The 25148-nt window shown below is 39.1% G+C and overlaps 1 protein-coding gene across 2 annotated transcripts in view; it reads left to right on the top strand.

The window, feature by feature from the left end:
- The window catches only part of dennd1b (DENN/MADD domain containing 1B), a 277534-nt gene that overhangs the window by 232162 nt on the left and 20224 nt on the right, over nucleotides 1–25148 (top strand). For both annotated transcript variants that reach the window (XM_041208107.1, XM_041208108.1), the window contains 5 exons: nucleotides 811–901; nucleotides 1626–1666; nucleotides 5742–5810; nucleotides 8318–8374; nucleotides 8978–9091. In XM_041208107.1, coding sequence (XP_041064041.1) covers nucleotides 811–901; nucleotides 1626–1666; nucleotides 5742–5810; nucleotides 8318–8374; nucleotides 8978–9091 — 372 coding nt within the window. The remainder of the gene's footprint in view (nucleotides 1–810; nucleotides 902–1625; nucleotides 1667–5741; nucleotides 5811–8317; nucleotides 8375–8977; nucleotides 9092–25148) is intronic.

The raw sequence follows: 25148 nt of genomic DNA, 5'->3' as shown, positions 1-25148 counted from the left end.
TTTGGGACATCCGGTGATTGTGAAAGACGCTATATGAATGCAAGCTTTCCTTTCTATTTGTCATTTGCATGAATTTGATAGAGTTTTTAAGAAAAAGGACGACTGTTTTAATGCTCTAGGTTTGAAGACCATGCTGTGTTGTGTGATGAGGTTGCCAAAATTGCTTCTCGTTGAGGTATATGATGGCTCTCCGAGGTAGTGAATCAGGCTAGCTTAGAGCTGAATAAACTATGTAAAATCTCTGTTATTTTATGAAAGTGATCACTGCTTCCCTTATAAGCTTAGACAGTCACATTTGGCCTTCTAACTGTAAGTGACAGAACAGCTTGGCCAAAAAAATGATGAAAGGCCATTGACATTGACCTGAAATGTTGACTTTTATTTTTCTCTGCTCAGATGCTGCCAGACCTGCTGAATGTTTCTGTCATTTTCTGTTTGAAGTTCAGATTTCCAGTATCTGCAGTATTTTGCTTTTGTGTTGATACACAGCCAAATTATGTTTTCTTCTGAAATCCATTCACATGTAAAACCAACTGGAGATCAGAATCATTGGCTGCCTTCTCCCCAATCATCAAAGGCTACTGCATCTAATTGTGCTGACCTCACTGTTGCTAGATAAGATCAGTTAGACTGGTGAATGTTCCTGGAACTGTCGTAATCATGCATTTGTTTCTCACGGACCTTCAGGATGTCTTCAATTATTTCATTTCTTAAAATTAAGTAAGTTAGAACAACCTAGAATGTCTGTCACTATCTTAGATTTGCCTGTCTTTTCTTCACTGAATTATACATTTTTTATCTTTTTGTTAGTTTATTGATGGGAGGTTGGAAAAGTTAAATGCAGGAAAAGGATTTTCTGATGTTTTCGAAGATGAGATAACTGCTGGAGGCTATAGTGGAGGTAAGGCACCAACTTAAATTGAAATGTGTCATTTTTTGCTAATTATCTCCTTTTAGGTCCCGATGTCAGAATTACACTTCACCTTGATCCTAAATTTAGGACAATGTCTGGGCTCACCTGGTTCAACAATGACTTTTCTGTATGTGGATTTTCATTGTAATATCCATATATATAAAAATTTGTGATGGAAAGAGGAAAGAAATGTTAGTCTTGGCCCAGAAGCAAAAACTCCTTATTAGGCATTTTTCTTTTACTTACCATGGGTGTGGGGATGAGAAAGGGAAGGCAAGAGTTCTGTTGCACAATTAAATGTACGTGCAGGAAGAGATCTGGGGCAGTTGAGAGACAGAATTATTGTCCCAGCCTAAAACAATAAGTGTTATCTATTTTCTAGTTCTTTAGATTTGCATGAAGGCCCATTACTCAATCTTAAATGAGGTAGCTATCATTCTACGAATCAAGTCATTTTCCACTTACTAGTCAAGGTTATTTTACCTAAAGTGGACAATCACAGAGGTGCCCTGAAAACAGAGAGATTTAATACTTGCCTTCAAGCTGAAATTAGATTGGATTTTGTATACATAGTTTCCTGTAAATGCTGTGCACAATTTGAAATATTTACAAGCCCTTTTTGCTCTTGTACTTCACCATATGAAATTTTACCTGAATATCTTTAGTTTTAACAAAAGGAGTAAATGTAGAACCATTTTTTAATTATCCACAGGAAATTCAAAGTCCTACCAGCAATGGATGCACACAGTCAAGGTGAGAACAATATGCCTGTTGATGCTGATCAACAGAGCACAAACATGTTTCCACTTATATTTGCTATGGTTTAGCATTGTCAGCAGTGATGAATAATATTGTTTGCCCAGAACTACTGTTGTGATGCATTGAATAATGTTTCCACACCAATAATCTTCAAATAGCAATTGGAGGGGGATTTGGCACATTTGTTCAGCACTTTTTTAAAATCTTTGGGTCCTGAACCAGCATAGGCCTGATAGGGTGAGCTTCTACCCAGCGTAAAGCTTCCCTAATGACTTGGGAGGTATATATACTTGGCATGGATTCATAACATAAAAGAGTGACTGCAGCTCAACACAAAGTGATGGCAAATTTGTAATCTCTGGAGAATCCACGAGGATGATTGAAAAGGAAATTTAGTAGGTGATAGAAGTGCAAGTTATTGCCCTGAAATTAGGACATGATTTGCCGAGTAACCTTCTCTTCACCTTGTGTAACTTGTCAGTACATTATTTCTCATGATGTTAGCAACTTGAGCAGTTATAAACGATAGCCCTCAAAAATGGTGAGACCTTGCATTTATTGAGTTGTGGTGTGTTAAGTACATTTGTAAAAAGCAAGAGGGTAGCCAGGGAAAGGGTAAACCCACTCAGGGACAGAGGTGAGAATCTGTGTGTGGAGCCAGAAGAAATGGGAGAGATACTAAATGAATACTTCACATCAGTATTCACCAAAGAGAAGGACTTAGCGGTTGATTTGTCTAGGGAAGAGTGTGTAGATAACCTGGATCATGTTGAGATCAAAAAAGAGGAGGTGTTAGGCATCTTGAAGAATATTAAGGTGGATAAGTCCCCGGGGCCAGATGGGATCTACCCCAGAGTACTGAGGGAGGCAAGGGAGGAGATTGCTGGGGCCTTGACAGAAATCTTTGTATCCTCACTGGCTATGGGTGAGGTCCCAGAGGACTGGAGAATGGCCAATGTTGTTCCATTGTTTAAGAAGGGTAGCAGGGATAATCCAGGAAATTACAGGCCGGTGAGCCTTACGTCAGTGGTAGGGAAATTATTGGAGAAGATTCTTCGTGACAGGATTTACTACCACTTGGAAGCAAATGGGTGTGTTAGTGAGAGGCAGCATGGTTTTGTGAAGGGGAATTCGTGTCTCACTAACTTGATCGAGTCTTTCGAGGAAGTGACAAAGATGATCGATGATGGAATGGCAATGGATGTTATCTACATGGATTTCAGTAAGGCCTTTGACAAGGTCCCTCATGGCAGACTGGTACAGAAGGTAAAGTTGCACGGGATCAGAGGTGAGCTGGCAAGATGGATACAGAATTGGCTTGGTCATAGAAGACAGAGGGTAGCAGTGGAAGGGTGCTTTTCTGAATGGAGAGCTGTGACTAGTGAAGTTCCACAGGGATCAGTGCAGGGACCTTTGCTGTTTGTAGTATACATAAATGATTTGGAGGAAAATGTAACTGGGCTAATTAGTAAGTTTGCAGATGACACTAAGGTTGGAGGAGTTGCAGATAGTGATGAGGATTGTCAAAGGATACAACGGGATATAGATCGGTTGGAGACTTGGGCGGAGAAATAGCAGATGGAGTTTAATCTGGACAAATGTGAGGTAATGCATTTTGGAAGGTCTAATAGAAGTAGGAATTATACAGTAAATGGCAGAACCCTTAAGTGCATCGACAGGTAGAGGGATCTGGGTGTACAGGTCCATAGGTCACTGAAAGTGGTAACGCAGGTGGATAAGGTAGTCAGGAAGGCATATGGCATGCTTGCCTTCATTGGCAGGGGTATTGAGTATAAAAGCTGGGAAGTCATGCTGCAGCTGTATAGAACCTTGGTTAGGCCACACTTTGACTATTGCATGCAATTCTGGTCACCACATTACCAGAAGGATATGAAGGTGTTGGAGAGGGTGTAGAGGAGGTTTACCAGGATGCTGCCTGGTCTGGAGGTTATTAGCTATGAGGAGAGGTTGGAGAAGCTCAGATTGTTCTCACTAGAGCGATGGAGATTGAGGGACGACTTGATAGAAGTTTACAAAATTATGAGTGGCATGGACAGAGTAGATAGTCAGAAGCTTTTTCCCAGGATGGAAGAGTCAATTACTAGGGGACATAGATTTAAGGTGAGAGGAGAAAACTATAAAGGTGATGTGCGGGGCAAGTTTTTTATGCAGAGGTAGTGAGTGTCTGGAATTCGCTGCCAGAGGAGGTGGTGGAAGCAGGTACGATAGTGGTGTTTAAGAGGCAGCTTGACAAATACATGAATAGGATGGGAATAGAGGGATATGGACCCCGGAAGTGCAAAATGTTTTAGTTGACGGGCAATATGATCGGCACAGGCTTGGAGGGCTGAACGGCCTGTTCCTGTGCTGTACTTTTCTTTATTCTTTGTTCTTATAAGAGGTCTTTCGTGACATCAAGGCACAAAGTCTGCCATATGGAGTATGAATTCAGGATAACATTTCTGTGTTACTAACTTCTCAGGACAGTATGCAAACTCGTTGCCCTCTTTTCTCCCCCATTCCCCAAACTGGTGAAACAAAAGAAAGCCAAGTTCTCATTGAAAGAATGATCTTGCTCATAAACCTTTCTTATATAAAAGTGTGGCCATTCATAAGATACTATAATCACCTTGAATTTCAAAAGGAGAGATGAAAACTGGCAAATGCAATTTTAAGTATTACCTACGATGAATTATCCCTGAGATAAAGTAAGGGTGCTCAGAAAGCCTTTGATATACTTAATATGCACAACTCAGTCAACACAAAGTCTCACCATTTTTGAGGGTTATCATTTATAACTGCTCAAGTTTCCTATATGATCTGTGGTAACATCATATGAAATAATGTATTGTCATGCTACGCAAGGTGAAGAGATGGTTACTCCGCAAACCATGCTCTCATTTCCCAACAGTAGCTTCCACTTCTACCATCTACTCAACACCCTTTCCAGTCATCCTTATGGATTTCAGGCCTGGCCAGGTAAATCAAACATTGATAGGCCTTACAAATGTTTCTCTTTGTAGGTGATACTGCTTTGATGTGTGCATACATATGAAACTTTATCATTTTTGATTTCTAGCCTATTGTAAATAAACGTCACTGAGGATACGTCGACTAAGTTAGCAGAATCCAGTTAGCTATGTAAGATAATATCTATGTTTTGCCAAGAGTAATATAGATAAACTTGAACCATTGACTTATTAAGGAGTTTAACATAATTTAAACAAGTGAAATACTTGAACAGATTCAAAAAATAAAACAAAAGATTGAGATTTCCACCAAGAAGAGTGAGGATAGCTGAAGACATTAGCAAATATAGACCTGTATTTGTACAGTGTTTTTTACTTCCCCAGGATATCCCAAAGTCCGTCACTCTTGGGGAGAGCACTTTTTATTTTGTAGGCACACGAAGGTCCCATAGCTCCAGTGAAGTAAATGACCAGTTAATCTGTTCTGGTGACGTTGATTGAGAAAATGTTAGGCGGGAGATTGTAAGAACTTCTTGCTTTTCAAAGCAAGTGCCATTGGATCTTTTCCATCCATCTGAACAGTTAAAAAGGACTTTGGTTGAACATCTTATCCAAAACATGCAATGTACTGCTTTCTCAATACAGCACTGAAGTGTCAGCCTAGACCATGTGCTGAAATCCTGGTTTGAGACTGCAACTTGCAACATGACTCGGACAAAAGTGCTAGCATTGAGTAAAAAATAAGAGAAATTGGCAGAAAACAACAAAAGTGACCCCAAAATAACCATGTAATAAATAGAAACTCAAGGAACAGAGGCAAACAATAAGATCACGGAGAAATAGAAAATGTATGGAACAGATTCTTCATGTGAGTCTTCACAGAAGAGGCAAAAATGTTCGTTTACAAAAGTTAATGGTTGCATGAATATCAAACACCAAATTTCCTGCTATTGAGCGATGACCAAACCTGTTAATTTTGTTTAATTTAGCTTCATTTAACTAGAAAGTGCTTTGCTTTTATTGTAGTTTTTTGTATTTAATTTAGAGGAACATCATAATTTTTCAGGGGAAAGCAATCACCAGATGTTTTTCCTTTACAGAAGGGTGGAGCTCTAATAAATACAGTGATGACGAAAGCAAATCCTGCCATGAAGACAGCATACAAATATGTAAGTCACTAAACTGGGTACCGCAGGTACTCAGCTAAGCGCTGCAGTACTGTAGGTAGACTGTGATGATGTAAACAATCCATTCATTAAGTGGGATAATTGCATGTTTTGGTGACATATTTTAATGTACATCATGCTTAAAAATAAACTCTGCTCCTTATCTTTAACTGAGAGAACAATCTGTGATCACTCTTGTTGAGCATAAATCTCAGTCTTAATGTTTTGCAGATGTTGAAATCTCTGGAATTAAAGCCTCCAGCCAAACTTTCTTACACAGAACTATGTCCATATATTTGCCTGGAAATGGGCACATCCTAGTTTTCTTCTCTCTTCATGCCAAAAATAGAGTTGGTGGATTTATAGGCCAATGGCCTATATTCATGATGTTGCCAAAGAGAGAATATTGTGCAGAATGATTGCTTCCATTTTACCTCTAACTAACTGAAACTTAAACTTTCTGCTATGGATGCAAATGCTTTACCTTTTTTGAAGTGAAGTCATGGTTCAAGCTTTCGTTGAAACCCACCTACAAGATCTTGCATAAACTTGTAAAATCCTACACGAGGCAGCTCAATCGCGCAGCATTTTAGAATATAATTGCTTTTTCTCTCCCTTGCCTTAAAAGATAGTGGTAGTGGTAACCTGGTACATTTTTATTATTACTGTGGAAAATGGGTTTATCACGTATAAGCCTTTTTATTGATGGTGTCTAGTCCACCATTTGAGTAACCCAATCTTAAATAACTGAAACTGACTTAAAAATACAGAACCATGTACTAGTTTCATTGGTGTACATCAGTCAGTTTCTTCAACAATTAATTTATTAATGTTTAAAAGCTGATAAAGGTGCTTACCCTTGCATCAAAAAAGATCTAATTTTGAAGAGCCTTCTTGAAAGGCCACAAGTGGAAGGCCAGCATGGTGATAAATCTGATCTGAGGGTGTAGCCAAATTTGTAAGCAGGGTCAGCTTTCAGCACAAAAGATCACAAAACTCATTTTGCGCAGGACATAATTTATAATTGAAATCCCTTGATTATTTGTGCTGGTTTGTGCAAATAGCACTCAAAAAGCCAGCACAGCCTAGCAGAAGCTCTAGCCAATATGTTGCAAAAGAGATAACTGAAACATCAGTGAGCATAGGGCTATGTTCCTTTATAGCATCAGCCTTTTGAATTGCCTTTCACCCTTATCTGTTTCATCTGAAAATCATTTCTGTTAAAGGACAATACAAACTGGGAACAGAGAATTATATTTTGGTCCTTTTAATACATCACCCACTTAACCATTATCTAAACAATAGCATGTTTGCTTTGCAAAAGTTTTAGTATTGGTTTCACGGACAATTTTCAGCCATCTGTTGTCTCTTTCACAAATGACTCAATAATCACTCCACTGTCGTTTGATGACCCGTGTTTGTGTAAACTCTAAAATGCACAAGTCAGATTTCACAGAGAATTTATGTTGCATGAGGCGTTTTTTTTCTACTGGTTTACATTGGCTCTTTAAGGATCTGAAATGTCATTAATACCTAGTGACAGCACATTGCCCCAAAGGTTCTGTGTAACTGAGTAATAAAGTGAAGCTTTACCTGTGAGATTATAGTTACATGACTAGTTCCCTATTTGGAGCAGGTGCTGAATGGAGGCCTGGTACATTCCATGTGGAGGTGAAATGTGTATGAGAGTCATACAGAGATGACCATGCTGCTGAATGATGTTGACAGAAGCCCTGGGGCAGGTTGCTTAGCCTTCCCCTCATGGAGTGGTGCATGGTTTGAAGGATGAGTGTAAGACTGAAAATCTCTCTCTCTGAAAGGGAAACTTGCTCAAGATTTCTTCTCCCGCACCTTCCTGTCAGATTTCGAGAATTCACTTCAGAGGTATATTCCATAATAGCGAGATTGGACCCTGATTTCATGCAATGCTGTTGATTGCAAGGTGCAAAAATAAGGAAACAATTCACTAGGTTGAAGATTGTTCAATTAAATCTTCCTTTCAAGAAATGTAGTATCTAAAATGGTTGAGTTAAGTTGAACAAAAGTCAGTTTGAAAACCTGTAAAAAGCTTAAAAAAAAATGAAGATGAACAAGTTTTTCACACTTTGTTTACATTAATAAGTCATTCAGTTACTCTCATTGTTGCACCTCAAGGGGAACAGGAATTTAACCGAAGGCAAGCCAGGCCAATAGACAGTAGATGAAAGCTAGAAGTACATTTTTAATTTTAAATTATCAATCTAATATTAAAGGTCAGGCTTGATCATTTTATTAAACGCATTTATTTGGTAACTTGGCAGTAATTTTCTATTTAATGCCTGATGAATCAACTGGCTCAGCCAAATCACTTGACATTATTATAAAGGATGCTGTCCTTATTCAGCTGTGACACTAACTGGTTCTGGTAGTAACCTTAAAGAAAACCTCTTATGACTGTTCAGATTTCATATTAGGGAAGTTGTATCACATTTAAAGGGATGGCTGTATCAAACCATATTTTTTTCTTCAAGGCTAAGAACCAGGCTAAGATGGGGATCAAAGAAGTGAGGAGCATGTTAAAACAGAAGGTACATAACATATCTGACTTCAGTGACTTTATATTCTTTGAAATATCTAAAACAGGAAAGTTGTAAGAGACATTGTCTGTTAATGATTTGTGAAATTTGCTTCGTTCTTTGTTCAATAACATACATTTTTCATAACTGACCCTCAGGCTATCTTGGTCTGTTATTGTTTCATGCTGAGGTTGAATGATTCCTTTTTTGTTTGCATATTTTATTACAGAAATATTGATGTCTCAAATATTGCTTGGAACAAAATGTGTATTTTGATGAAGTTGATTGTTTTGATATCACAGTTAAATGTCAAATTGGGACTAAAATCAACGTGAACTTGCATGTAAAATTTGTGTGAAACTATCAGCAGACTAAAAATGCAAAATCACCTTCAGTTAGCAACAAAGAACATGACGTCTATCCTTTGTCGATTAAGTACAGGACTGAGTTTGTGTCCCTAAACTGGTTTTCAATTTTGTATTAAGGAAAACTACTTTTCTTGTTGGGTGGGGGTGTGGGAGCACAGAAAATACTTTTTGATCGACATGTGTTTGGTCTTTCTCAAGCCATCGAATTAAGCTGAACTGCTGCTAATGGATTTTCATTTTTGTGCAGGAAACGAACGAAGATGATGAGTTACATCATAGCGAGAGTTTATCCCCAAACCTGCAAAGACGATCAAACTCTGATCTTTTACAGAACCGGCTTCCAGCCACTAAACGTAAACGGGTAAGGAAAGGAACTGGATTGATTGTTCAACATTATTTGTATTCAAACCACCGCTGCACCAATTGCCATACTTTGTTTCTAAATGTTTAGTTTTGAAAATCTTTGCTTGGTTGTTTTTTATGGCATTAGTTATCATTAATTATCGTTGATGTTGCATTATTGGCAGCGCCTTCCATTTCACAGTTACCTGACAAATGAGCATCTGACATTAAACCTCATAAATAATGTGTAATGTGGAGAAAGTTTGAATTTACAGCATTTGGGTTAGGTGAACAATTAACTTTTGGCTGGATTTTCCACTTATTTAGACTTGCCAATAGATTTTCTCTGGGGCTTTGCTCTGGAGTTTGCTGTAAATGTGCTTCAAAAAGCACAGCACCCTTTATTGGGCGCAGTCTCAGGATAGGGGGCTGATCATTAAGAACTGAGGTTAGGAGAAATTTCTTCATTCAGAGGTTTGCGAATCTAGGAAATTCTTAACCCCAGAAGGTTGTGGATGCTCCATCGTTGTATATATTTAAAGCTGATAAGACACATTTTTGGTGTCTCAGGGAATCAATGGATATAGGGCATGGCTGAGAATGTGGAGTTGAGGCCGAGGATCAGCCATGATTGTATTGAATGACGCAGCAAGCTTGAGAGGCTATATGGTCTGCTCCTGTCTCTATTTTCTATGTTTTTATAGGTCAGCTTGAACCTGTGTATCTTCTTAGTCACTAAGATTGAAGAATTTTTATTGAATGGGAAAAAGCCTGAACTACTAACTATCCGTTAGAACCTTCATTTCAATGGCAAATTAGAGAGGGAATGAAAGATTAGATTTTAGAGGGCATGATAAAAAAGACGATAAGTAAAAAGTACTTTTTATTTTTTGAAATTAACATCAATAACTAAAATCTAAAAGAATGAGACTCAGATTTGTGAAAATTAATATTCAGTTCTAAATTGGTAGTTTGGCAGTAATTAAGACGTACTATGCTTACACTGGAATGGACAAGCCTCAACTATTTCTGTTGAGTTTAGTCCATACTTATAAGTTAAGTACAGTAACTTCACACCATTTAGAATATTTGAACAGAATGCCAGATGAAGTGATGCCATTTTCAGGGAACCTTCAGAGGAACATCGCACCTTGGACAGAAACTTCCAGATTTCTGTTTTTAACTCTGCCTGTGTGGTCACTAGAAGATACTGTTTAATTTCCAGGTAAATAATAGTGACCACTGTTAGCCTCACCTTTAATTCTACAGCACAATCTGGCCCAATATGTTCAACTGAAATGAGCAGCTGAGGCAATACAAAAAGTAGGTATTAATGCCTTGAAGCTGACTTTATACCAGCACTTTGACTTCTGGAAGAGGACAGGCTTGTAGTTTTTATTTTGATCAGCTGTTGCCTTCGTCCTGGCAATGGACAGGTAAACCCAGCTTTAAATTGCTCTATGTGTCTGTCATTAGAATAAGGGAACTGTATTCAGCTGTGTAAATGCTGAGTGGGTTCACAGTCTATAATGAATGCAATTCATTGGTGCCAATATAAAAAATATGCTTCAAATGTAACATCATAAAACCTACTTGTATACACTCTTGTATGCCATATTATTGCAGCACAGTGTGCTGATGCAAAACTTATTTTTAACAGTTGCCCTTGCGCTGTTATTTCAGTTGCACCTTTCTCTGTCTTGAAGAAGTGACAGGTTGACTCAGTCATCCCATTCTCTCCTGAGGCAAGCCTCACTCCAGGATTCACATGACTAATCTGGGGCTGATTTGTCAGTACAGTGTTGAGAGGTTGCTGCGTCGCTGGAACTAAGGTCTTTCAGATGAGATGTTAAACTAATGCTGTGTGGCTGTTCAGGTGAACCAAAAAGATCTTGTGGCACTTGTTTAAAGAGGAGCAGAGAATTTTGGTGTCACAGCCGACAACCGTCCCTGAACCAACCTCAACAAATGGTGATTTATTCCACTCCTTGTTGCATCCAAAATGGTCTCCATGTATGTCCAGAAAATAACATGATTTCATTAATTTTTAAAAAAAATGAATTAGCTGCAAAATATTTTGGAAATCCTGAGGGTCATGAAAGATATTCTCTGAAACTCTTTTTTCTCTTCCACCCCCACAATTTCCCGCGAGTGGGATGCTTTGACTACATTGCGACATTTCTATGCTAAACATAACTGTAGGGCATTTCTGTTGAGAAGGGGCTAATAGTTCATTTTTCTCATGCTGACCCTTTTCTAATGCATTCAAGTGTTGTAAAATTAGAATTATTTGTCAGGAATCAATATTCACATTTGTGACTTTTGAAGTTCTAACAAGTTGCATTGCAAATACTTAGAGTTATTGTTGCCACCCATTTGACAAGCAGCGTAGAGTCCACATAACTATGGGTAATGGATTAGTTTACATGTGTGTAGGAGACGGGCAAAGTAATACATTTCAGAGCATCATCTGGGATTGCCAGAAAATATTACCGGGCCTAAGTAAGCAGATGGTAAGCATCTCTGTTTACAAACATTAAAAGAAGACTTTCATCTTTAAAATTTCAAGTTCACTTCCAAATATGTTTCCCTGCCAACTGCTTTGAGCACTGCTGCTGGTTTTTAGAACTCTACCTCGTTCCATGTTTTTTTTTTCCACCCTCAGGTGAACATCATTATTTTTGATCTGCACAGTGCTTTTGCGAAAGGATGATGTAATTATAGTTCACTTGTACATAGTGGCCATGCTGTAAAATGTTCTACAGAATCCTGATTCATAAAGCAAAACTATGCAATAGCCACAAGGCTCCATGATGCAGTGATAATGGTTGCAGTGAGGTTGCCTTTGCCAGAATTAGTTCCATGAAAGGAGTACCAATAGCAGCTGCACAAGAGAAAACTCAAATGGTTTCCTCCATCACTTGTTGAAATGGAATGTAATCTTTGGTGTAAAAATATTAAATGCATTTGAGGGCCTTTTTGGTTTAAAATGAAACAAATTTGAATACCAATTGTTCCTCATGAACTCCACCATTTTGTGCATGTGAATATTGACAGTACTGCCTTTGAAAGATGTGCTTTAAATTATATGCCTTAAGAAAAGAATCACTCATGCGATGTGAGCATCGTTGGCAAGGCCAGCAATTATTGCCCATTCCAACTTACTCTTGAGGTGGGAGTGAGCCTCCTCCTTAAGAGGCCAGGTGGTGTAGGTGCCCCAACAGTGCTCTCAGGGAGGGAGTTTGGAAATTTCGACCTGGCGACAGTGAAGGAATGGCAACACCTTTCCAAATCGGATTCAGTAAAATAGTTGAACTGTAACAGAGAAACAGTAAGGCAGTTTTTTTTTAAGAGAAGTGTAAAAATTCAGGCAGGAGGGTTCGCTATGTGAATTGAGGATCTTAATGCACACAATCCATATAACTGGCCGACATTTCCTTAGCAACACCACAGTTGTCTTTACTGAAAAATAAATGTTCATTTCAGTGCTCCCTTTTTATGTTTCACTCTAAGCATTGTGTCTCTTGTGCAGTACTTATCAAACAATTTTACCGCTACATGCTGTTCAGTTATATTTGACACAAAAGGAGCCAAAGTTTGGAAATTACTGGGATTGATGACACCTGACTGGCTAATGTATTTGATGTTCTAACAGAGGCGTTTTTCCCTTTATCTTGAACTGTTTATTGCCTTATAGTGGAGAGAGGAATTTGATGCAAAAGCATTGAACATTTGTATAATGGAACATTGAGCGGGATTTTCCGGCCCCACCCACCGCAGGACCGGAAGCTCCTGCCTGAATCAACGGAACTTTTTGCTGGTCTTTCCACTTTTCCATCGCACCTGCAACGATTCCTGCAGTGGGCGGGACTGGAAAATCCCAACCATTGTTCTCAATCATTTCTAGACTCCTTTTTTCACAAGGCTGTTAAGATTTTGAAAATGATCAAAATTGGATGGGTTCCTTGGGATGTACTGATTGCATTTTGATTGGAATTGAGATTAGGCCAGTTTGTCCACTAACTAATTTAAGTGTTTAGCCGTTTTCCAAGAAGGCTTTTTTTTCTGGTTTTGAAAATGAACTGTGAACTTCACACAGTTCGACCTGTGGCAATGTCAAGTGAATAAAACTTTCAAAATAAATAATTTTAATAAAAGCTGCAATTTTGCCATGGTAAAGTTGTGTAATTTGTAATAAAATAAGAAAATGTTTTGATTACTGGCCTGAACGCCGAGCAGGTGACATGTAGAAAAAGTCTATTTTTAGCTGAAGAAGCGATTAAACCTGAGTTGCTTGTAATTATGTGTTATTTGCCAAAAACTTTGTGGTCTATTTTGGCAACAAAAATGAGTGACATTTTATGCTTAAGTGGTTCATCATGGACTATTGTGTTGTGCTGTACGTTAGATCTCGCTGATCGGCGGAATTTTAAATAAATTGACTGTCTCTTTGTAACTGGGGAAAATGTCAACAGATTTATTTGAGGCTGTAGATTAGGAGAGAGATTTAGCTGTCTGTTAAGTTTTATTATTGCTTTACAAAAGAATACAACTGCTTTTCAAAACTACAGAAATTAAAATGAATTCTGCCTGCTATCTCTTTTAACATATTCAGTCTTGCATAACATTTTAATTATCTGCCAAAAAGTTGTCGGTTTTGTTCATCCAGCTCACATTCTTAATGGACTGCCCGTGTCATCCTTGGTGACAGTTGCCATGAGTTTTCTGACACATGAAATGTAGACCATGCATTGGGTCTGTTTGAATGATTTCTGATTGTTATTAAAGAAATATATTCCCTAATTGTGCAGCGGCATTACTCAGAAATGTGCCCTTTTTAAAAAATTCTCAAATTGTTTTGATCACTTTTAGCATAAAAATGTTTTTCAGAATGCCCTAATGCTTGTCTAGAGCTAGAGATTTTTACATAATTTTCCAGGTGTGTGGAGGTTGACAGCATTGAGGCTTGGATACCTGATATTGAGTAGCTATCCTGATGTGACAATAATGCCCCCACTTTCCTACTATTCAACTGTGTCAAATAAATTGTCTTTACTTATAGACGGATTTCACAAACCTTTCTCAAGATGGTTTTTTAATTAGCCTTTATTGTTTACAATGTCAGAATTTCATTAACTTATTGATTTTTACCCTATTGCTTTACTTGGTGTGAGTAATAAATTATAAAGTGTCGACCAAATCATATGTTTCCTTGGTCGGAAAGATGTGGAGGTGATTTTCCTCCAAAACTAATTGTAGAGAACATTCCAGTCTTTTGGTTCCACACGCTGCTTTAGGAAGCTCCTCATGGCTGGTTTACTTTACATAAGTGGCAACATGAGGTGATGGGAACATTGTTGTGACTCCTTGCTTTAGCGACGGTAGCACTCTTAGACGCGGTAGAGCACAGGGAAAAGGGCAATCAGCAGGCCCGTTCACCTGCACATTTTAAATCTTTGGTGGTAAGTAATTATAATACAGAGGAGGAATGAAGAGATTTGTTTTTAACTTAATATGAATTATCTTGTTAAATGGTCCTCTTTTCTCTCACAGTTTACTAACTTTTTTACCCTCTTGAGTACAGCTAACTTATAGCCATCAGCAGTGCAGTCCAGAACATAGCTGCAATATTTGCTAAAAGCCCTGTGGATTAGCAATATTTTCTATCCTACCAATATAAGTTAGTTTTGTGAAGTTCCAGTTAGTACAAAAACAAATACAGGTGTGCTCCAAATAACAAAGAATTTTCTTAACCTGCTTTCTTAAATTGTCACGTTAGATTGGAAGTTATGAAAAGGAGATCGTGTGCAAGTCTGTTTTTCATGAAATTGAGTGCTGTATCTACCATTCTCTATATAACTAAATCATGCCATCTTGTGGTCAAAAATGCTTTATTTTCCACATGAATGTAGAGTGAAATTCACAGATGAGGTTTATTTTTTTTAAGCCAAAATAAAATGCTGTTTCTGGGGCTGAAAGCAATAAGAGCCTGAAACTCAGGCAGAACTATATTTTATTTTACACAACACTATTATTGTTATAGCCTAATGCCCAGCAATGCAGAGAATATTGGAACTAAGGTTCAAATAGAAAAACGTGGAAACTGAGAATCTGAATTAAAGGCTGAAGTTATGCTGCTGTTGGGTTTTTTGGTCATTATAGTTTCAGTTGCGTATCAACAAAAAATATGGCAGCACAACTCAAGAGTTGCATCATTGTCTAAGGCACTGCATGAACGAGTCCCCCTCTACAGGTTCATCTCTCTCAGCTTGGGATTCACACACTGCTGTGTCTAACTCCGGTGAGATATGAAACCACATCCAAAAAGTGCTCTGTCAGCCCATTGGAACTCCCAAGAAATTTAGAAATTTTAGGACCGACCGAATTTTTTTTTTATTTGATGAAAAGCAGACATTGCTACCCATGCTCACGTTGCACAAAACTTGACCGGGGTGATACCTATCGAGATGAAGTAGTATGCAGTAAACGCAGCCAAAATTGTAAATGCATCAGATTAGCCGATATCTGAAAGGGAATGATAGGTTAAGGTGCCAGATGGAACCCTACTTCATAACACTTCAGTTAGCATTTAGAACTAAGTAAAGTACCTGCTGTCCCTGTTGAAGCCTGTACAATCTTCCAACAAATCCCATCCTTTCAAGTCCTGCCCCCGCACTATTACTTGGCTTCCTCATGGTGATACATCTTGTGAACAAAATAAATAAAAGCTTTTGACTCCACTTTCCCGTTTACTATTGAATCATTCATGAGATATCCTCAAATCCTCGAGCTATAATAGGTCCATTGTCTTGAGATATTGTTCCAAAGAAGATGCATCCCCCTGTGTAAAAGCTATTCTCTGTGAATGCACACAATTTAGTATTCTGCTATGTATTAGAAAGTAATAATCTGAAACTTTTGCATTGCAATACTTCACCCATTGCTGCAGCTATTGACTTTCTCTCTCTTAGTGTAGGCCAATTTGAATTCAGCCATGCACTTGGGGAACACTGCTGCTTTGCAAATCTCTTGTTAAGATTATGCTTTTTATTGATGGAGCATTTATACCGCATTGATTTAGGATTCTGAATTAATATTTCCTAGTTTTTTATTTATACTTTTCAAATATGTACAATCCTAATTTAAAAAAAAAACAAATCCAATTAGTATTGTCCACAGCTCCTAACTTGAATACTAACCATAAAATTCACTTATTTTGTGAAAATACATTTTATCTTTTTACTAGTTACATTATATGCCAATTTTGGCTGATAGTATGGTAGTTTTTGAAGAGAAAGATAGAAGGGAAAAAGTAGCAAATCAAAGAACTGTTAAACAGTTCTTATATTGATGTTTGGTTGCTTGCAGCCTATGTCTGCCAGAACCTGTAACAAGGTGAAAGTGAAGTTACTGGAATTTATTGAATCAGTCAGCAGGAAGACCCGTTTTTCACTTGACCTTAGTGCCCATCTTGGGTCTAACTCTGGTCACTAAAAACACCTGTGCCATCAGCAGCTCAAAAAAGAAACCTTTTCAAAATAGCTCCCACTGGCATAATATTATCACATGCGCTGCCACTGATTTAACTCATTTTATTGCCGGAGACATTTTGTGTACCTTGACATTATTTGGTGATGACATCATGGCTCTGTGTTTCCACACTTTGCCGCAAGTTGAGACACCCAGCCAGCATGTCTGCTGTGCAAATTCAAGAAAATGCCATGCTTAAATCCAGTCTGTAGTATAAAAGGATCTTTCAAGAATAATGTTGAGATTGTTTACTTTTTATAGAAGTCCATTTCTTCATCCATTTTTAATAGACGAAAACAAAACTCTACCATAGTCTTAAGGCGTATCTCAGAATTTGAGCACTCTGATTTGCTCTACCTGATTAACTTCTCGGTAAGTAACAAAGTAAAGTGTCTTGGGCACCTTTGGCATGGGTGTTTATCACTGGGTTTGCTGTTTAAATTGTAAAGATAGCCTGCATAGAACTAGCCTTGTATTCCTTGAGTATAGAAGATCAAAGGATGATCTCATTGAGGTGCATTAAGAAGATTAAAGGATTTGAAAAGGTAGTTGGAGAGAAGAACTGTTAACTGGTTGGGAAGTTTAGAACCAAGGGGGGAAAACTTTAAGATTAGAGCCAAGCCATTCAGGTGTGATGTCAGGAAGTACTTCACACAAAGGGCAGTGGAGACCTGGAAGACACTCCACCAAAATGCTGTTGAGGTTAGGCGAAGTGAAAATCTCAGAACTGAGACTGAAAGTTTTTTGCCAGGCCTTAGGTCAAGGGTGCCTAGGGTTATGGAACCAAGGTGAATAGATTGAGTTAAGTTCGAAATTAGGCATGATCTAACTGAATAGCAGAACAGGCTTGGGGGCCCCAATAGCCTACTCCTGTTCTGATGTTTCTGACATGGCGATAGAACAAAATGGCCGCTTTTCAGAAAACAGTGACGAAAGTGAATATTGGAATAGCATTTCTATTTTTCAAAAATTATGGGTTAAGAAATTTTCAATTCATTTTAATTGCTTTTTTTTAAAAAAAAGTTCAATAGACTTTGAATGGATCTTCATATCATACCATCTGAAAAGTTTACAGTTCTTAAAGGGTTAGCAGCAGAGAAAAAAATCCTCCCAGGAACTGTTATGCAAATTCTGAAGTCTACTCCCACTCAGAGAAGACCGTCAAAATCTTTTATCTGACAGCATTACTTAAGTTGCTTTGAAATTTAATGAAATGTCAGAATTTTGCAGTATCAGTATTCAAAAGCAATACTGAGAGGTGAAATGTTGATAATATGTGAATGGTTTCATTGTACCAGTCTCAAAACTTCAAAGCTACATAACTCTTTGGCTTGACTTTCTCTCTCCCATTTTATACAACATGAACAGCCAAAGTTTTATATATAGTGGTAGGACCAGTTAAATGTTTGAATATATTGCTGCATCAATAGTTAGATGGAATAAAATGTGTTTTGGGATTTGTGGTTAATCTGAAATTTCCTATATACCAGTGCGTAGTGAAACATACCTGAAGATGGTAATGCTTTTATCTGTGTTACGATCCCCGTAGAGACCAATACCTTTTAAAAAAAGAAATTCAAACTTTCATTTGATAACTGAAAGGATGACACATGTGTAAGACTTTTACTGTAGCAAACAGACTAAAAGTACAAATCACCAAACACTTTTTTTGTAGGCAACTTATACCTTAAACTACAAAACAGAACTTCCCCCACTTTACTTTTAACACAGCTGGAAAAAAAACCCACTTCACAGATATAGTTTATGCTGTCCTTTAAGTAGTCATTCGATCTTCCTGGACCCAGTCCAAAGTGATTCTTGGTTCCTGAGGATTTACCTCCATTCCTTTCCTTTCCTAACCCCAAAACTGTATTTCATGGCGAGGGTTTTTCCTCTAGCACAAGCTATGCAAATCTTCCAGCCTCATTTCAAATGCTCACAAATTTGGTCTTTTCAATCCGAGTATGAGCTCCCATCTACAATTCTGCGTAGTGACCCATAGAGACTCTGGGCCTCAAGCTGCTCTCTCTGTCCCAGATCCTGGCAGACTGCCTGTGTCTGAGCTTTCAGCAGTACCTTAGATACCCTTCCCCTCTCAAAACCCATATCCATGGCAACATGAATCACATGGACCTTATATCCAGGTAGAAAACGAACTCTCTTTTATCTTGTGAAGTAAATGGACAGTTTAAAGTATAAATGTTTACATCCCAACATTCTCAACGCCTTCCTGGGCTTTTGGAGATGAGCAGTGTAACCACTTTAAACACAGATGCTGCTAACATTATGTCCAAGTGTGAACACCTTCCACCTTCTTTCCAGCAAAACAACTCGGGCCTCCATTTAATCTTCAACAGTGATGTCACCAAAGCCTGTTGTTCAACAGACTTCAGAATAGACCACATGGCCCTCTTCATTTTCTCTTAAATGAAAGACACTGTCCTGAAAAATAGCATTCTTTTAAAAAAAAACCTCTTGTAACATCTGTGACTTAGAGTTTCCTACTTCAGAGTATATACTATGTCTTTCTGAACTCTTAGCAAGATTTGCTATGTTCCACTGAAGCCATATATATTTATTCATGCATAAAATGTTTAAATTACATTTGTACAAATAGAGGGCACAATTTTGCCTTTTGGATCAGGACCCTGATATGGAGGCTCTGACCCGCACTATGTGGGAAGATAAGTTGCCCAGCAGTGATTTTTCGTTGAATTGGCCAAATAGTGGCCTGAGGACAAGCTTGATGTCCAAGTAAGGATGGCAGATTGGCTCTTCAAACTATAGGGCCAACAGGGGGCCCTCCAGCTCAGAATGAGCAACAGCCTACCATTTCAGGTAAGAAGGAGAGAGAGAGATTGTCTCCATCTTGTGGCACCCTCTTTGCAACTTTAAAAACTTTTAAACTAAATTTGCATTTAAAAAACAAATGGCCACAGCATCGTGGAGGCGGAGTCTATGCACAGGATTGTGGCATCTAACGATTGACCTTAATAGGCCATTGACCCACTTCAATTGGCTACCTGCTGCTTATGGGCAGGTAACCCTTCTGACCCCAAATCTGCCTCCTGGAGTCAGGATTGTGTCAGCAAACCGACATGCTGGCCTGCAGCATACATTTTCATGCCGGCTCACTTCTGTATATGTGGGGCAAAAATTCTACCCATGGAGCAAAATGATTTATTACAAAGCTCTTCAAATATTGGCCCATCCAAATATTTTTATTTGTTCCACATGAAGAATTATTATAATTTAATTGTGGTAAATGAATAGATATGTCAGTTGACCTACAGTGGGAATGAAACCTAGTTTTGGTCTATAATTGTCAATCCTGTTATTATTTTACCATTTTCTTTTATCCTTGTAGTGAATTTTTGCTCTTCATCAGGGTGGCATTGGCACTTTGTCAACATCGAGCACGCCCAATTGCAGTATTGCACAACCAGTTTCAAATATAAAGCTTCTTGAATTTGGATTAATAATGTGCCATTACTTTGTGTCCTAGCAAGGTAACTTGTTGGCTTCCTTTAAAGATTCAGGCCTAGATTTTCATCCTTGAGGCAGATAGCGGATGTCAGGAAAATTCCTGGCTTTTCCTTGGGAGAAAGTGGCTCTAAGGCATGATCTTTGTAGCCGAGGGTGGGTGCAGCCTGCAGTTGGGCCATCTGATCCGGGAAAGAGTTCGGAGGCTGCCACGAGTTGCCAGATACAGAGGCGGGTGTATAAAAGGCCAGTCTCGGTGCTGTGGGACTTAGTACAAGTTATAATATAAAAGGTAAGGCCCTCTAACCCTCACCCCTCCCCTTTCCACCCACCCACATGGCCCCTCATGGTCTCCATGCCAACCTATTCATTCACCCACTTCCACTGTATAGAACCAATGAACCCTATAGCGATAGCAGGATGCATAAAAAAAAGTTTTCCAAAAGTCATGCATTCATGACTTTCCACTTTCTTAGAGAAAACTCATTTTACTACAAACCAACAAAGCTGTCAATCATCTAGACCCTTTAAAGTATCAGTTAGCAGAAAATGCGAGCACTTGAGACCTCTTCATTTTGTGTAAACAAGCATTGTCCAATTGACAGAGAGACCCGAGTGCCAGAGCTGTCAGTCGAGCAACATTTTCCCTGGGGCTGTTTCAAAAGGCTAATGGACTTCTGGGCTCTCAGCCAAGCCTCGTTCTGCATTTGTAGGGGTGAGGGACATAGCCTGGCATGGAGGACATGAGGAGGACCTTTTGAAATTAAAAGTTTCCCTCATGCAGATCATGGTTCACGACACCTCTGAGATTCCGTGAACCACGGCTCTTTGAAAAGCTGACAGTGGGCTATTGAAAATTGTGGAGGGCTAGGACATGCGTATATCTGCAATGGAGCCGGCTAGGTTGGGAGTGCAGGGTGCAGACTCGTGACCAGACCAGCCCGCAGCCTTAAGAGGCACTGCTGAAAATTGGGAACCCCAGGAATGGGGCTAGGAAATCTTGGAACTGGGACCTGCCCATCGTTTTTAAAGGGCTTCCAAGTCATTCTGACTTGGCAAAAATTGAAGGCTAAACGTTTGTCATTTCCATACCTCAAGTTACTAATTCTAACAGATCTTGGTATCCCTACTGAAGAATGTGCACCTATGAGGCGGCAGCGGTCATCCCCATCCACACAAAATTAAAGCATAATAAACTGAACTAATAATTAATATAATCTCATTTTGGACTGAGATTCTTGGATTTTAAGAGCCAGGTTTGCAGGAGGTGTAATTTGGATACCTGACTCTATTGTGTCTGTACGAACACGTTCACTTCCTATTCCAAGTGAGTTTGTGGTCCCTCTGAATGTGATTAGCAGTTTTGTGCAACAAGCCAGTCATTCTAAGGGTGGCATTGAAATTGTTGAAACTTAATCATGGGAGAAGTGTAACAACTGCTAGACAGTGCCATAGTCATTTTGTAAAAATGAATCTGTGCAGCAGAATCAAAGTTTCCAAAGAAAAATGTTGAGCTTAAGATGGCTTCAGTTTCCACGATTGATTGAGGAGCGCATGATAGCACAAAGGTTTACTTCCCTTCTAAGGTCTGACAGAAATTTTAAAGCTCATATTGACATTCAAGAAGCAGTGGGTACCTGGATTTGTCAATCAGCCATGCTTTGTCAGTAATAGGCTTGCAGCTCAGCACTGCTCACAGCAGCATATCTTCCACAACACTGTATTGGATGTCACACTCTCTTGGAACACTGGACTGTGATCATCCAGAAAGAACTATGCTCTACACATTTCCATAGATGATTCAGACTTTTTGCTCTGGAAACATCGATATCTGTGAAAGCCGTGGGAGCTGAGCATGTTACCATTGATTTTCTCACAGAGGCTCTCTAGTGAAGCTGTTGACACTGATACAGTTGCTCAGTCATGTGTCTTTATTGGCAAGAAAAGGAACCTTGTAAAAAGTTTTATTTTAAGGGGATTTTTAATTACCTCACATTGCAGCACTCCACACGAAGCTGTTGCATTGTTTTGTTGTTTAAAGTAAAGAGAGCTTAAGCAGTTTGACATGATCTGATGAGGGAAAGTCAACACCTTTTGCACAAGTGTGGCATTAATGGATATCTCCTTATTAGAAACTGCTTGGCTTATGCTCAGTAACAAAGATGGTCCAATGAAAATGTTAGTTTTGCATTTGACATCTTGCTTTCTCTCCTACATAGAGCATTGATCTATAAGAGTGCTATATCCCAGGATAACGTTTACGTATGAACACCTAACTATCATGTGGCCATTTATTAAGGGAGACGACTCTTAAAATTCAACACTGCTCCCAAAAAGAAACAAATGTCTGCTATATTTTAATTGTGCAATAGCAAATTAAATGTATTTTAAATAATTGAAATCTGAAATTGAAAACGAGACTGTGTAATTTAAGCCAAGCTCAAATACCTTCGTTTTCATAAGAACTAGTTCTGTGGAACTGTGTGTAATTTTTTAAAAAATTAATGTTAAAATGTTCAGCAATTAAGCAAATCAGAACTCAATGGAAAGTCAGATAAGTGCCCTTTGTTGCAATTTTGGTTTTATCTGTTATTTAATGTTAATTACTTTCTCATGTAACTAGTTTTCAAATCAAAAAAAGGTTCTTTACACAGAGTACTTATGGCTTTAAGAACACTGGGATCTGAAATGGTTAAGTTTCCATTTCATGCTCTAGCAAGCGTAGATTGGCATAAGGCTGGACTTCTGCCCGTCACCAGGAGACAGTCATGCCTCGGAGAGCTGCCGGCCAATCTGATTGGCCGGCAGCTCTCCCCACCCTCCAGGAACAGCACTGTAGTGACTGGAGGAGGCACTGTAGAGAGCTCCCCAGCACAAAGTGCCAGGAACCGGAGGAGATGGAAGTGGCAGGGGTCCCAGGGGTCAATTGAACGGGCATTGTCAAGAGAGACATAAGTTCTCCAATACAACAACCCAAGAAAAGAGACAGTCTTAAAGAGCAATGCCTCTCAAAAAGTGTTAGGAACGTGCATTATGCAAGATGGCAAACCAATTATATTTGACTCCAAAAGTCAATCTCAATTGAAATCCAATTGTTTGAACATAGAGCACAAGACACTCGCTCTGGCATCTGGTATCACTAAGTTCCAGTTGTACCTGTTTGGGAAATAGTTAATTGTGGAAACTGACCACAAACTATTGGAAACGATCTGGCACAAGTCAATGATCACATCACTCAGACGACAGGGACTTCTAATAAAAATACAGGGATACGGCTTCGAAGTCTGTTACAAACCGAGCAGTAAAATGGTTACTTCAGACACACTGAGCAGGTTACCAAATCCAAAATAAAACTGCCGATGTTTTGCTAGACCTACAAGTAGATGGCATTGACATCAAAGTAGAAGATGTACTCGATGTCCACCTGATGAATTTTGGTCAATGCAAGTGCAACCAACCTCAGGAGGGAACAGTGACTGAAGGCATTATGGAGAGTTCTTGTAGAAGGTTGGCCTGATACGATGCAAGCACTAGACACCCTGCGATGTTTTTGGCCGTACAGAGATGAACTAGGTATTTCAAGAGGCACAAATTTCAAAGGAAAGTGGCACTTGTACCCGAAGCTCTTCACCAAGATGTATTATAACAGTTACACCGGGGCATTTTTAAAAAAATATTCGTTCATGGGAGGCTATCTCTAGTGGCCAGCATTCATTGCCCATCGCCATGTGGGTATGGAGCAAACGAGGCACCTGGCAAGGGCACCTGTGTTATGGCCAGGGATCAATGTATCACAAAGGTAATGAGGATGTGTGAAGCATGTCAGAGTCACCAGCCACACCCTCATGAGGTTCCATCGCATCCTTGGTCCAAAATTGCAACAGATTTATTCACTGTCCATGGTGTGAAGTGCTGTGCTGTGGAGTCACTGAGTTTATTCAAGAAAGAAATTGATAACATCTTTGGATATTAGGGGCATCAAGGAGTATGGAGAGAAAGCAGGAATATGGCGTTGGGATAGAGAATCAGCCATGATCATATTGAATGGCGGAGCAGGCTCAAAGGGCTGAATGGCCAACTCCCGTTCCTAGTTTCTATGTTTCTATGTGACAACTTTCTCCTAGTCACTGATTACTTTTCCAAGTTCCCAATCATAAGACAATTGAAGGATATATGGAGTGTGCCCAGAAGTTTCTATTTCGTGCTCTAGCAAGTGTAGATTGGCATAAGGCTGGATTTCCGCCCGTCACCAGGAGAAAGTCATGCCTTGGAGAGATGCTGGCCAATCTGATTGGCCGGCAGCTCTCCCCGGCCTCCAAGCCAAGAGCACCGAAGTGAGGGGTCTAGATCTCAGAAGGATATACCATCATGAGATCCAGGAGGATCAGTAAGCCACCGACACGTTATACAGACTCTTAATTGATGACCAGAGGTAGTGTAAATAGTATATTTACTCTTAAGGTATTTATTGTTATGTTGCTGTTATTCAAGAGTAGACCTGTTTGTTGAGCTCCCTGTAACATGTGTGTGTGTGTGCGCGTGCGTGTATAGGTGTATATATATATATATATATATATATGGTTAACTAATCCCATGTGTATGATTGATGAGTTTCCATAAAGAAGGCAGAAATGCAACAACGTTCGTGGCTTTAAGAACACAGGAGCCTGAAACAGTTAAGTTCCCTGATGACCGTTGGTCTTTGTGACATGTTAGTATAGGAGGTAATTGCTGCAAACAAATTAAAGAGTGGCTGCATTGTCAAGAAGTTTTATGGCTTAACTTTCTTTTAAGAATAGTTTCCTATTCAATTAAAGCGAACATAATATCCAGTGGTCTCTGCCAGAAACTGGACAATGGGAGAGAGCAGGGTCGAACTTGGTTGCGATAAGCCCCACACTGAAGTTCGCAATGAAGAAGCTCCACTTTAACAAGGTATTTGAGGGCTACCCAGTTCCTCTGAAACTAAACCCTCAACATATATCAGTGTCTTTTCGAGGGCATAGAAAAGGAAATATTGGAGGCAAGAACAGGAAGTCAGGTAAAAAAACTCACTCAGTTCC

This window comes from Carcharodon carcharias, chromosome 16 (genome assembly GCF_017639515.1).
Source record: "Carcharodon carcharias isolate sCarCar2 chromosome 16, sCarCar2.pri, whole genome shotgun sequence".
NCBI lineage: Eukaryota > Metazoa > Chordata > Chondrichthyes > Lamniformes > Lamnidae > Carcharodon > Carcharodon carcharias.
The sequence above is the reverse complement of the archived record's forward strand: the minus strand, read 5'-3'. Positions and strand labels throughout refer to the sequence as shown.